Source organism: Drosophila teissieri, chromosome 2L, assembly GCF_016746235.2.
Source record: "Drosophila teissieri strain GT53w chromosome 2L, Prin_Dtei_1.1, whole genome shotgun sequence".
Classification (NCBI taxonomy): domain Eukaryota; kingdom Metazoa; phylum Arthropoda; class Insecta; order Diptera; family Drosophilidae; genus Drosophila; species Drosophila teissieri.
In genome coordinates this window covers 6,430,460-6,444,985 of record NC_053029.1, presented here as the reverse complement: position 1 = coordinate 6,444,985, position 14,526 = coordinate 6,430,460, and the positions used below count along the sequence as shown (strand labels likewise).

Sequence of the window (14,526 nt, the reverse complement as noted above, 5' to 3'; positions counted from 1 at the left end):
AAGCCTGTCAACCCGCCATTTACAAGCTGGAACCAGAGAAACTCCGTTTCTGATGCTGAGTAAATTACCTCACACAAAAACAAAGTTTCGGCCAAATCAAGTATATCTGCAGCTTAATTGCTTTATCTAACAATTTTGTTGGATTTAATAAAAGCAAGAGATTACGCTGTAGGAGTGCCACGACTATCAGATACCCCATAAAGAGCTATACCGATTTTTGGCTATTTTAAGTTACTTAAACTTCTTAGAGCAAAATCAAGTAAATCTGCAGCTTAATTGCTTTATCTTGCAATTTTTGGTTGAATTTAGTAAAAGCAAGAGATAACGCTGTAGGAGTGACACGACTATCAGATACCCGTTAACAAGCGCTACAGATTTCTGGACATTTTAAGTTATATAAACTGCTCTAGAGCTTTACAGACTTCAAGGTTTTATAAACGCGTCTAACTGGCATTAATGCTTGTGCTTAAAGAGCCTATACTGACTATATACTACCCACTTGACAGTAGCTAGTTTTGGTCGATCCGAAATCTCACAGTTTACCAAGGATTAGCCCTCATCCCAAAGTGGAATGGTTGTTTGTGTGTCGAGTTAGAGTTGCTGTGTGCGGTACTTACTTCAGCACATTTGTTTCGCACAAATGCAGCTCACCAAATACGCCGGAGCCCAGTTTCTCGACGATGACCAGCGACTGACGCGGAAACTCCTGCACTTGGCAATTGGCCCGCTCCTCGTTAATGTCGGCGAAATTTGCGCTCATATCCAAATTGTAATGATGCGGTTTGCCCACGCCCCCACCACTGGTGGGCGTGGTCGCAGCCGTAGTCGACGAGCTGAGGGATCCGCTGCTCTGGGAGCCCGGCGGTGGCACGGGCATGGGTTTGTTGCACACTGGCGTTGCTGCGTAATATTTCTCCGGCGGCGGTGGCACGGGCGGCGAAGGTAGCGGCAGGGTGGCCGCATTAAGAGAGTTGCGTGCGCTGGCGGTCACTTTGCCTGTGGCAACAACGAATTCAGGACTCGATCCAGTTACTGTTCCAGGACCCGTGCCCGTGCCCATGCCCGTTCCGCATGACGAACCGCATGGCGGGGGCTTGGGCAGCAGCTGCTGCATGTGAGGCACCGCGTAGTCCTGGCACACAATGTCCGGCACATCTGCAATTAGACGGAGACGGGTTAGTGCTAATTTGGTGCGATAAAAATCCAATGAATGCCAGCCTGTGCCGCCCATCGTTCTATTAGATCCCTGGAAATCTGTTCACGTCCGTAAACTATTGGAATATAGTTAACGAAAATGGTAATTTCAAAGAGTTTCGACGATTTTCTGTCCAAAAGCAGTTTGAAAATATTCACCAAATATCCGAACAATTAACAAGAATTTTTACGGCATATTTCAGTGCATTGGCTAACCACTTCATGATGCGTTGTGGAATACGAGAAATGTTCAAGCAGCTGCATGCTGGCCATAAAAACAAAGTATTTGGTTGCCCCTGCATATGATTCAGTACAGTTTTCGCACAAAGTGCAATAGTTGGCATTTTGTGGATGTTTCCTTTCTCGGCTTTTACAAATCTTCGTCTTCCTTCGCTTCCGTCGGTTTCATTTGTTCTGTCCAAGTCTTTTCTGCCTTCAACTTCAAACTTTTCCCATTTAGCCATAAGGAAAAAGAGGAAAAGTGGGAGCAAGGATGGCACAATGGAGGAGCAGGAGGAGCATTTGGGCAGATGAGAGGTTGAACCTTAGGGATAGGAAAAACGGCGTGTGGCTAAAAACTAAATGAAATTAATTGCAACTTGACGCCCATGATTTTACTGTGGAATAAAAGCGCGCTCTTTGGGTCAAAATCAATTTATCATAACTGACAAAAGAAACGGTTTCAGGACTTTTCCAAATCTGGGTTAAGTATCAATTGTAGCTGGAAAATTAGGCTTGGTAATAACTCAATAATAATCATTTTATTATTCTTGAAAAATTCTTAATAAGTAGATTTAAGCAAATATCCATGAATTCCTTTTTAGAAAAAAACCGAATTTACTTAGCAATTCATTCAGCACTAATGGGTAACTCCTAATTTTGGCTTGTTGTTTTCGCCTCAGAGTCCTTTCGCATTCGTTGTGGCCCAGACAATCTAGAAGGACATAATAACATAACAGCCAGAGGACGGGAGACAGATTGGGCCACAGTCGAGCCACAAGGACAGTCGCAGGCACTCAACGAACGTTAATGACAAAACTTTTCGACGAGCGAGCGAATTTCGCATGCAAGTCCTCTGGATGTCTGCACGTGTGTGAGTGTTATCTGCAATTGTGTGCGCGTATATGAGTGTCTATGTAGCCCAGCAATCAGGACTCTAGTTTTGAAGTTGCACTAAAGTTGTGGGCTCTTACTCGTAGAAATTCAAAATACCCTACTAGGATTGACATTTCAGAAATACGAATGCTTATGATTTTTTAAATGTTTGTGGTACAAATGGGATTTTTAATGCTTCAAGCTGTAAAATGTTTGTGCATTTTGAGATAGAGCTACTTGAAAAATGATTTAAGTATTTTTAACATAAAAGTGGATTTTCAAATAAGTTTTTTTTTCTAAAGGGACAATGCCAAGTCGTTTTTTTGCGTATGTTTTAACATGATTTTAAAGCCTTCAACGATCAAACAAATTTATTGAGCTGCAAACGAGTTGGTAATCATCAAAACTGAAACTGTGTGCTTTTAAATCCCTTATTACTTCTTCTCCACTATTTTCTGTGCTTGGAACCAACATAAACAAGAACTCACGAAATTCATTGCAGAAAGAAGGTAAATTTGGGACTGCGTGTCAGAGTCAGTCTGACTTGAATATGGACGACCTGCTTTCGAATGACTTTCGTTTCTCTCGTTTTCTGCCCAGTGTTATTGCAATACTTATTTGCATGCAAAGTTATTAAGTTCGTGGAATCCTTTTTTTTTGCCCCAAGTCTGTGCTTCACTGTCCTCGTGGTCGTGTGCAAATTGCCAGTTGACTTCAAAAATATAGTTTAATTTGAGTGACTCGAGTCGAGTCGAGTTGAGCTGTTCCCGTTCAAGAAGTTTTGCAGCCGGCCTGAAGTTTGAAGCACTCAATTTGGAATCGCGCGAGACTGTGCCGAGTCGAGCCAGCAACTCAGCCATTCGTTTTTTTATTTTGAAATTAATTTCAACTAAATTAAATTAATATACCACCAGGCAGAGCCAGACGAAGGAATTGCGAGCAGGAGGACGGAGGACGGATAGCGGAGGAGTCATGACAAATATTTGCTGCCCAGTTATAAAATGCACCCAAAGGCAACGTCAGGAAAGTTTTTGGCAAATGACTGGAGCGCATGAAAGGCGTGCTGTAAACGTTTATGATGAGTGGGTTTGGGATTGGGACTGGGAGTTGGATGAGCAGGAGATGAGGTGATTAGGTGGCCTGGCAGGGAATCTCAACGAGAATGTCCTGAAACAATCCGCACTGCACGGCTGTTGTTGTCGATCTTATGTGAAGCAGATAAGCGCATCTTACATAAGCTGCACACTCGTACCATACTCGTGCCACAAAAAATGTGTGCAACCTGCGGGCCAACAGAGGAGCATAGGAATTCATTACAATTTACGGAGCACAGGTCGTAACTTCTAACTGCAGTTTTATGTCCGTGTGGCAATTAAAACCGTGCACATGTCGCACACAAAAAAGGGGCACACAAAACATTCCACTAGCCAAATGAACTGCTAATACCCTTGGTGGCAAATCCAGTCACTTTGCCGGCATAAGCGGGGCACAGATGGGAATTCTTTGACATTAAGCGTATTTCTCACCATGATTACATCCACAGCCAAGCAAATGTGGTATAATAATGTAACTCATTTCAGTAAATAAAAAGCGATAATCAAATTGATAATAACTAGAAATTATTAACAGGTTGGAGTTGGAATAGAACACTGCATGATTTATAAACAACTTTAATGGTTTTGGCTTCAGATACCTCCCTTTCACCCTGCACACGCATACCCTGCAAAATATGCCGAAAAAAAGCGCCTGGCTCAGCAATTCAAAATTATGTCCTGCGGTGCCAACAACGCTCTCGTTCTCTGCCGACCAGTTTTTTATCCCCGTCCAGTTTCTTTGCCACATCGCTGTGAGCTCCGCACCACCAAACTTTCGGATCCATGTTGTCCGCTAAATTAAGCATTGCGTTCTCGGTCCTGCCCCCCGCTGGCCAGCTGCCCCGCGCCAGTTTGCCATTTGCTATCGTGCCGCAGGAACATCTGCATGTCCTGTCACGGCCAGGACGCAAAACATCAAACTCATCAAGAGCGACACCAACAGCCCGGCGTACCAGTCGCTCCGAAGGGCAGTGGGATTGGCAGTCGGTACGGAATAGGGATTGGGATTGGGATCAGGAGTAAGAGTAGGAGTGGGAGTGGGAGTGTCGTGCCGTCAAGTGCTGGGAGCTGTGAGTTGGGAGCTGGAAGACCAGTAGTTCCATGGCTGGGGGCCAGTGCCCACACATCATTGTCATAGGTGCATCTGCCAGCAGGATCTCCTAACACTCAACACACAGGTTTTAATGGTTTAACGCACTGCATTTTACTGTGCCAAATAATCACAAAATAACAATGAGTAAAATTGAATAATATTTATAATTCATTTTAATTTAAACTATAAGTTTGAGTTTCAGTGGGATGCAGAGAATGAAGTTGAAACTCCTCGAAAAAGAGTTAATCAAACACATTCTATGCAAACACTTTAAAAGTCCTACTGCAACCACCCCACCGCACTCTCTATACCAAGTACCGCACTTTTCTCGCAGTGTGCCTTGACCGACTCACCTGTATAGTCGGGTGATACATGCTGACGCTGCAGGTCATTCATGGGGCAAGCACTCGCCGCACTGGTGTACATGTTCGCGTTGAAGGGCTCATGGTACAGACTGTTCTTGTCAATGGACGACTCATTGTCATCCATTGTTGTGACCACCTGGGGAAAGGGGAAAAAAACGATGTAGTAGATGGTGAAAAAAAACGCATGTGTTGCCCGGGGCGCTTTTTGCATTCCGCTGTCCGGTTACTACAGTTTTTAATCATGATTTCTGGAATATGGCCGGCGTTTGTGCTCGCTCCGATCTATTTTTTGGGTTCTGTGCTGTACTATGCTGTTCTGTGCTGTGCTGTCCTGTTGGAGCCCGGAGCTGCTGACATGCATCCGCAATGGTCCAAGGATCCAACTGGCCCCGCTCCACCCGGATGATGCCGGCGGGAAGCAGGGTTGTTATGCACTTTGCATGTTACATAACCCGGCGAGCTTGGCGGAATGCATTAATGGCAACTCGAGGATGGCGCTTAGGCGCTTACCTTCAGGACACCGTTGCCGTTGAGTGTGTCCGGGTTGAAGTTGTGCTGGAAGGCATCCAGTGCGTTCTCCCTGCCCCTCGCGTGCTTGTTGCGTGCCACCATCAGCAGTATGAATGCCACGAGTAGCATTATTATTGTGCCCAGCACTGTGATTACGACGCCGACGAAGCTCGTCTCCGGTTCCAGGTGGTCAATGGGCTTCGGAGAGATAACTAGTGCCGAAAAGTAAAGGATTTTTTATTAACTTTTAGTTAGTTTCAACTGAACTAATCAACTCGTTTTTATGGTTAGGTAAATAAAGATATTTTCTTGCAAAAACAGTTTTGAGTTCTTTGAAGAACGAGTGATGAATGATATCTGCGTAGTGACGAAACGCGTCTTTTAAAAAAATTCTATAACTTTGCTGTTTAAGATGGTGGGCAGGATTTCATTGCTTTTAAGCTTAGATAAAAGGCATCGGATGGTACAAATCGGAGGTACTTTTCAATATGACATACTCTACCCACCTTGAGTCGTGTGCTGGCTTCGTTCACCTCCGCTGCTAATCGCTCGTCCGACTTCATCGCGTTGCAAAGGATACTCTGAAGTGGCCGGCTGTTTCTCGCCATTCAGCAGCTCGTCCGTGAAATTGCCGACCACGGGAACTGAAAGATAGAGAGTAAGTTTTAAGAAATGAGTTCTTTTTAATTGAGTGAAAAATATGCTAGAAACGAGTGCTTATTGCTTTCCCTGAAGGGCATTGAAAACTGTATCTTTGGAGCCATGTCTGTTATCCTTTTAGGAGGTTCGAAAAAAGTGAGTCCACCTACTCTGAACGGGGCGTGGATGCTGTCCGCCTTAATAAACTGCCTCCACTAATGGGTCCTGTGAGCAATTAGGGGAAATGTGGCAACTGGGAGACGGAGCGACGAAGAGCGATTATTATGATGAAAAATGGCCGAGTGCCTCGCGTCATATCAGCGCCCCGATGAGGAATGACAAGTGGGGTGGGGTGGGAAAGGGAAATCCGCGAGTGGCGGCAGTGAGAAAGGGGCATTACGATGAGCTGTAGGTTTACTTAAAGGCGTTGGAGCGTACGTCAGCGATTGTTTGCTCCTCCGCGGACTCGATGTTGACTTTTGCCCCGACGCAGACCAAACATACACACTGGGAATATATCCATCCATCGAGAGTCCAGACAGTCGTCAATAACGATGAGGGACAACAATGGCGACTAGACCAATGGCCAGAAAAGTTTACCCATCGGTCTGTTGACTTTAGTTTTTTCTATATCCTTTGCCATATCGTTCAGATGCATTTCCGCCTGGAGCGATTGCTGAACCCTGCTCGCTGGATATTTAAAAACAAAAACGTACAAATTTGTATAAATTTAGAAAAAGTCGAAAAAAAAGCAGTTAACAACTCGGGGGGATATGCTAATTTGAACAGCTCTTGACATTGATTTTTCGCTTGTGTTTTCGGTTTCTCTCCCTGCCTTCGCCGCCTTTTATTTTCTTTGGCAACAAAAGTTTTTTGTATACTTTTCGGGGTTTGATTTTAATATGCAAATAGCGTCGATGGAAGGGTTTTGCCTAAAATGTCTGGCGAACGGGGGTATCGGGATTACTAAAGACAACTTTGCCGCGACATATGTGCGAGGAATGCCTTTTAAGATGACTTTAAATTTCTATAAACTATATGCAGAATCAACTCTCAGCTGATAGTTCGACTGTCATTAGGGAAATTACAAATCGAATTCACATTTCGAGTGCTGTCAAGGCCAGCTTATGGGTAAAAGAATCAACCGAATTGAGCAGCAAGTTTCCACAGCATTTCCATCCAGAGACATCTTCATCCCGTGCCACACACACATCGCCACCCAAAGCGATTTTCAATTAGAAAGGATTAAGCAGGACGAGCGGAACAAGCTGCACAAGGACTTAAAGACCGAGCAGCGGAGTTATTGAAATGATTTTGAATGCATTCATTCAGTGATTCGGTGAGTGAGTGAGTGAGTGAATGAATGAGCCAACGGATGACTGAGCCAAATGCACCCAAAGAGCAAATGAAGCGAAAAAGACGAGACGAACGTTGAGCAGAGACAAAGCATGTGCTCCATTTGCAAAAATATATTGCAACGTTATTGATTTATCTAGGTAAGTGTTCCGGCAGAGCTTAACTACGCTGCCGAGCATGGGGGCATTAAGGGATAAAACAAATGCAAAAAAGTAAAAGCGAAACACAAATCTCTCAGGAGAACTAAGCCAGAGCCAGAGCCATGGGCAAAAAAAAAAAACAGAAGGGTTTGTCATGTGCGACACGGCACACTGGGAATACTCTACAATTCAATTTATCGCGAAACTACTAATGTACTTTTTATCGCATGTTAAATATGGCTATAAAAAAATTAAAGACACAATCGCGTGTTCAATTAGCAGGAACAAATATAAATGAGCTTTGGCGAGAGAAACAAATGTATTCCCCAAACAAAGTGGTTAAAATTGACTGCTGACCGTAGAAAAAATTGGACTTCAAAAGTATGTGCATTCCGCATCCTGTAATTTGCTCTAGATTTGCTAGGACCATCGAAAACATCGATTTGAGATTATATTCACTCGCCGTATGGTACACACATCATCGGAAGGTATAACATTTTAAAACAAAATGCAATCCGAGGCTCACGGCTCACGAGTGCGATGAAAGCTTCTGGGAATCCGGTTCGGCTGCTTGCTCATTGAGTTGCAAATTTCAAATGCACAAAAGGAAGGCAACTCATTTAATTTTTACAATATCCCAGTGCTTCAGTTCAGCTCAGTTCGGTTCGGCTCTTAGTTCTGCTGCCAGTGGAGCATATGCAGTCGGATTCCCCTGCGTGTGTGTGTGTGTGAGCACTTCCGTTTCCGCTGCAACGTCACAATGGCAGTCGAGTTGCAGCAGCAGCAGCAACTTACATCCCAAGCCCCAATCCCCTCTTCCACCGCTTTGTATCACTCTATGCGCAATTGCACACGGCAAGGAACAACAAAGCTGCCGGCTACTGGCGCTCATGGGTGAGTCAAGTAAAAATCGGTCCATATACGAGTCGAGTAATCGTATGTGTGTAAACTTAACCCCCAACCCCCCCAGTTGGGTTGGTAATAAATTTTGCACCATTGAGCGAGAGTCGTCGAGCCCTTCTTGATCGGGTCTGCGAGCTCGTTTTTAATTAAATGCGCAACGATTTTTAGTGTCAGTGGGAATTTTCAATGGCTGAGAGCCGTGTTTGTTGCTGCCGCAGTTTATGTTTGACTTTGCCACCGTGTTGGCCCCTCTCACGTAGCAAGCTGTTTTTGCCATTTTGAGGGCTTAGCTGCGTACTTATGAGTATACTTTCAGCGGTGCTCAAAGGATGCAGGATTCCATCAACACACACACACACACTCTCCTTTGAGATTAAATTTGTAATTGGTACAACTGTCTGTGATGCTGGATGTTTCTTAAAACATATATACATTTATGATAGTTTGTAGTAAAGTATATTACTTAATAATCTAGTCATGGTTTACCCTATACCCTTTTGTTTGAATCGCTTTGCTTACCGGATATAAATGTTATCTCGCTAATCATCATCCAGCGGGCGGCAAAGTACAGATGCAACTGCAGGTAGCGCCCCAGGCGATGGTGCAACTTGATGGTCACGTCGCGTGCATGATCCAAAACTAGGTCGGGCATATAGGAAAACTGCACCGGCTCGCCAGAGAAGTGGCGACCGCCAATGCTGAAGAACACCTTGGCATGGACAAACACCTGGAATAGGGAAACGAAATGACTTTAGTATTAAGAAGTAAAAACCATAACCAAATTGGTAGCTTGTTTCTCTCTTTTTGAGGGGTATATTACACTTATTTACATTCAAAGAATTGTTACACCGTTCGGAGCCGCACGAATTCGATTAATTCTGGCTTGCGGCTCTGCCAGCTAATTTATACAGAGTTCAGATACATAGTTCTATCTAACTAAATAATCATGTGAATTAATATTCAAGCTTCGTAGCTAGCGAATAGATGGACAGGTGTTGGTGCACACACCTTTTTCCGATTGTGTGATTAGAACTGTGATTCGTATGCAATTAGTATGTGTAATTTTACTCACTGCCGCCAATTTTGGATGAAGCCACAAAATCGGTTTTGGTCAGTTGTGAAAGCGACTTGTAATATGATCAAACAAAACACAAAGCACCTCAACTTTTAAAATGGTTTGGACTGGTATTGTCGCCTCTTTTTGGACAGCCGGATGTATAGTGTGGTGTGAGTTGTAGTTTGCAGCTAAGAATGGCTAATGAGTTGTAGATCCAATGACTCAAAGCGAAGGCCAAAATTGATAAAGAAATATGAGTATCGTAAAGCATAACCCACTACATTGTTCTCCAAGCTAAAGTTTAAAAAGTAACTTAACCTTTAAAGTAATAAAACCAAACTTGTAATCAAGTTAACATCAGGGATTATGTAGAATATTTCTATCACAATCGTATCTGCTATTTATTTTCAAAGCTGTATAAGGTTCCGAAAAATGCGTCTAATTATTCGGCTTTGTTGGCTAGTAAACCCGAGACTTTACAACCAATTGGCAGCAGCTCTAAAACGGCATATAAAATTTCAATTACCACAAATCTCGGATTTGATGCCGCCACTCGGGGCGCAGATGGAGTTTCTTAGACTCACCTGGAGGCAAGGAGGCAAGTTGGCACTCAAGAGGCCATTAGGCGCTCCATTCTGGTTTTCGTTGCCCCGTAAGTTACAGAGCCACTATGTCGTCGTCTGTTATGATTTTCATTTTTACGACTTTTCATTACCATTATCATTTGGTTTGGAGCAGGCTTCGTTATCAAATGACCCATTAGTCATGAAATTACGCAGAGAGCTTCTCAGCAGATCAACGCTGGCCACTTTGCGGTCGTGCCGTAAATAGTGGAAATGCCGTTTATGACGCATTGATAAGCCTCAAAATTACACTGAGTGCGTTTTAATTATGACACGCGTGTGGCCCCCACACACACACGCCACCTGTTGGATCAAAGGCGAAGCCAAAGCAACCGCACATCGTGGTCAGTGGTCTGGTCTGGTCAAGATTTGGGACTTTTTTCCCATTCCCTTTGATGTCTGTGTGCTTGACTTTGCCCTCAGCATTGCTAATGAGCAGCTCTCACTCCAGGAAATATATTGCCTAGATTAACTAGCTATCTAAATTGAATAAATACAACAATATACGATGCTATAAAATGTGTTCTTTGAAAGTTATTAAGTAACTTAAAATCCCTATTAAAACTTGAAGAATTTACAAAAAGTGTTTACTGCGTTCTTTAACAAGGTGGGAGTGCTCGAAAAAAGCAAACAGTGTACAATCATTTTTGTGGCATCGCTATTTGTTTACATATCAGCAGTGTTCAGATAAAGATATATGCGCACTGTTATTTATATGTACGCACTCACTCACGTCGCTTGTTTACTTTCGATAAAGAGTGCAGTGAGTAAGGAAATGACTTGATAATGGGTGCACCGAGTGCCGGCATCCCCCTTCCATACCCTACTTATTAGTACCCCGAGTCGGACCCCAAGAGCTCCCCATATCAATTTTAGTTTGTTTAGGTTCGATTGCGTCTTCGTTCTGTTTACAGAAAAAAACGCGTTTTTTTCTTTCGATTTTTTATGATTATTGCTTTGGGTGGAAGTGGCTGGAAATGTTTAGCTCTTATTTGCTCAACTCGCCGCCAGTTTGTCTGGCGAGGGACCCCCATTTGTGGTTCCAGGCAACCCCACCGCGCTCTCTGCTTTTTACGATTTACTTCAGCGGAAATTTGTAGATGTGGTGATTAGGCGAATGGCACTAGTTAACAAGGTAAAATAAAAAGTGAAATCGGGCAAGTAAGATTATCATATAAATATTTAAACGGTGAGTGAATCTAGGTACTAAACGTATAAAGTTAAAGGATTTACGGGAAAGGCTAACATTTACGATCCACTGTCTCTTAGGTGGTTTTTCTTTAACTATTTATTTACCTGAACATCTTTGGAAAACATGTTGTTGGTGTGTATGATAACCGCGCTGAAATTCCGAACTGTCTCGAACTCGAATATGATTTCCACAGGTCGCCCGAGCAAAGTGTCATTTCGCCAGCCAATCCATTCGTAGCCTGCAAAAGAGTTGCAAATTGTTCAGAGAATTTCACTTTAAAATGCTGTGACAGTCGCACCTTTGCCAAGGCCATTGATATCGGCCCGGAAGTTATCCTTGCCCCTCTGACCATCGACGAGTTGGCCCAAACCGTTCACAAAATGATCGCCCTCCTCGTAGCCATCGTAGGTTTTGTCCGACAAATCGATGTCCATGCCCCTCTGCATGCCTTTGGGAATGCTGTACGACACAATTCCCTCTGCAATGGATACACATATTATTACTTATTAATATTATTGTTAAGACATGGAAATATAAATATGTATATGGGCCATTTACTTTCAGTTGCCTATAGACAATGAAGGCTCAAAAAGTGTAGTTTCAAATCACCAAAACTTAATTTCTTAACAAGTACTTTTTAGAGTTCGCACTCGTAACAATTCATTTTCTGTCCGACTTTCATTACATAGCCGCTAAAAATACGTTTTCTTCGCGGGCCTTAGGCCACGAGCAAGATCGAATGGGGCGATATAGGGGTCAGGGGTCCCAGGTTCCAAGTTCCAAGCTCCAGGTTCCAATGGAGTGGGAGTGAGATTGGGGATTGGGGATGGGGGCATAACTCATGGCAAGCGAATGGGCACCTACCTTCCCAGGCACAGCCGACGATCTCGGCGCGCAGGCAGACGGTGCGGTCGTACTGGCTGTAGGGATAGAGTCGCACCTTGGACGCGAAGACGCTGGGCTGGAGCACGTTCTCCACCTCGCTGTAGGTGTTTATGTTGCCGGGCAGCACCTGGAACGAGAGGAGCGGGAGGAGCGAGTTGGGGCCCAATTGGGGCAGGCATTACAAATGGGTGGTTGGCATGTGGTGTGGTGTTGTGTGTAGGTGGCAACCTGATCGCCAAAATACTATCATGAGCAGGCGAAATAAAAACAAAAGCGCTAAAATTGATTTCACATCGCTGGCAGCCAGCAAATCGATGGAACGGTTTCCAGTTCGAGTTTGAGTTCGAGTTCGAGTTCGCTTCCCAAGCCGCGACACCTACGCAATTTTCTCTACTCCTCCACTTGCCAGTAATTCGCACGTAAATTGATTCGCTCAAGGATCCAATATCTTCTTGCGAACCCAAGTCCCAGTTGGTTTAGATGGTTATCTGCTAGCCGGGGCCTGCTCGTGATTAATGTGTGAATGGGCAAAGCATAGAGTATCCTCAACAGACCTCTTCTCGCAGAGATCCGCTTTGTTTAATGGTTATGCTTTGCCAAATAATAATAAGTGATTTTGAGGTAAACTAAACTGTGAGATATTCCCCCTTCCAGACACCTTAGCTTGCTTTGCTGCTTTCAACTCACCTCTTTGCCTTGAAGGCTGCGCCATCGAATCCATTTCTTGAGGCCCGGCCTCCAGTACTCGATTACATAGGCTTCGGTGTACTCCTGTCCCTGACCTTTGCCAAAGCGGCCCTGGGTTCGGATGGCGCTGACCAGGTGGACACCCAGCAGGTCCACTTGCAGGTACTCCGTCAGGCCACGAGAAACCATGTGCTTCGGACACCAGGCGCCTCCGTTGTTGTCCACTTTAAGTCTGAAATGATATGGAAATATTATAAAAATCACTGAGCCTAGTAATCAATAGTAATCATTTAATTAAAACCATTTCGCTGGAGATAAAAATATTTATCATATAATGGTTATACACAACTGTCTTCACTAATGAAACTTCGCGATGCTCGAGATATGTACGTATATGTCCGTAAGTGCAGAAACTTTTATTCACAAAACTGCAAGCACATACGTATGTACTATGTATATACTGTATACTTCATTCCTTTCATGACCTACATTCTGTTCACTCGAAACAGCTGGATTATATTCAGCTTGCATTTTTTTGTCGCTCGTGTGGCGTATTTTTTGCAGCCACTGTTGGCCGCTCTTTATACGCTATTTTACGTTAATCGCGGCTTACGGCGCCCCAAGTCAGGACACCATAGGGCGCATTCGTAACGAAACCCCCGAGAGGAACTCCCCGCTACGTAAAATAAAACCCCAAAAATTCAGCGATGCCAAGCTACAAGCACAGGGTACCATTCCCAATCCAGCCCAAGGTAACCCCGCCCTCGTCCGTTTTCAGGAACTCCACATATTTGCAGAAGGAGCGGAGCACGACGTGTTTTCCAGCATTAATATCAATTTGGTAGTCATAAATCCAACGGCGAGTGTCCTGGGAACTGTGCCGTGCAATAAGGTGAAGGCGGGCCAACATGACTTTTGCCACTGAGTTACTTTCGCACACAAAAGTACGTAACCATACAATAATAGTACTCTATAAACCATGATATGGCTATGGAATTATGGCACATTCTTTCCTCGAGCAGACCAACGCTTTCTTAAATATTTCTTTGTATATATTACACAATAATACTTATTTTGAGCTTTTAAGTTGTAGGGTATGTAATGAGGCTGTATAAACAGATTTTTACTCTGCGCGATACTTTGCGTTGCTTATTGCCGTTAACATATGGGTCACCTGGGATTGCATTTTAGCATAATTTCCATGACAACAAAGCTGTGGAGCCCGCAAAGAAGAGAAGTGAAAATTCCAAACGGCAACATTTTCTCAATGCGCATTTATAAATTGGCCAAATGATGTCTTGAAGTTCTGAGCTGCTGAAAGTCGCGCTAATATAATGCAAGGCTCAAATTCGTGACCCAGAACTGAAGTTTGCACAGCCAAAAATAAACAAGTATAACAAAAACAGCAAAAAAATTGAGCAGAGTTAGGAAAGTTCGTAGAATTTTAAAAAGTTTCTGAATAAAAAAAAGTTTTAAACTTTAGGCTCGCCTGTAAAGCTCTTTCATAATTAATAGTAAGCGCGTGGGTCAAAGAGGGAATTGAACTTGGGTATGGTAAGGCTCTTTCCCTCAGTGTATCTATTGCTTGTTATGCAGCTGAAAATGCCAGCTATATTTCGGTTTATTTCGGCCGGCTTACATTGCATTTGGGGTAAGGAGATCCTTCTATTAGTTTCGTTTCGTCGGAGGAGGA

The 14,526-nt window shown here is 43.7% G+C and overlaps 1 protein-coding gene across 1 annotated transcript in view; it reads right to left on the bottom strand.

Annotated features, from left to right (window-relative positions):
* The window catches only part of LOC122619172 (discoidin domain-containing receptor 2), a 52,428-nt gene that overhangs the window by 21,614 nt on the left and 16,288 nt on the right, over positions 1-14,526 (bottom strand). Inside the window, exons 3-11 of the mRNA XM_043795930.1 lie at positions 12,834-13,065; positions 12,126-12,273; positions 11,560-11,739; positions 11,366-11,499; positions 8,909-9,116; positions 5,858-5,995; positions 5,352-5,563; positions 4,830-4,977; positions 618-1,155 (exon numbers count right to left, since the gene is read on the bottom strand). Of these exons, the coding sequence (XP_043651865.1) occupies positions 618-1,155; positions 4,830-4,977; positions 5,352-5,563; positions 5,858-5,995; positions 8,909-9,116; positions 11,366-11,499; positions 11,560-11,739; positions 12,126-12,273; positions 12,834-13,065 (1,938 nt within the window). The remainder of the gene's footprint in view (positions 1-617; positions 1,156-4,829; positions 4,978-5,351; positions 5,564-5,857; positions 5,996-8,908; positions 9,117-11,365; positions 11,500-11,559; positions 11,740-12,125; positions 12,274-12,833; positions 13,066-14,526) is intronic.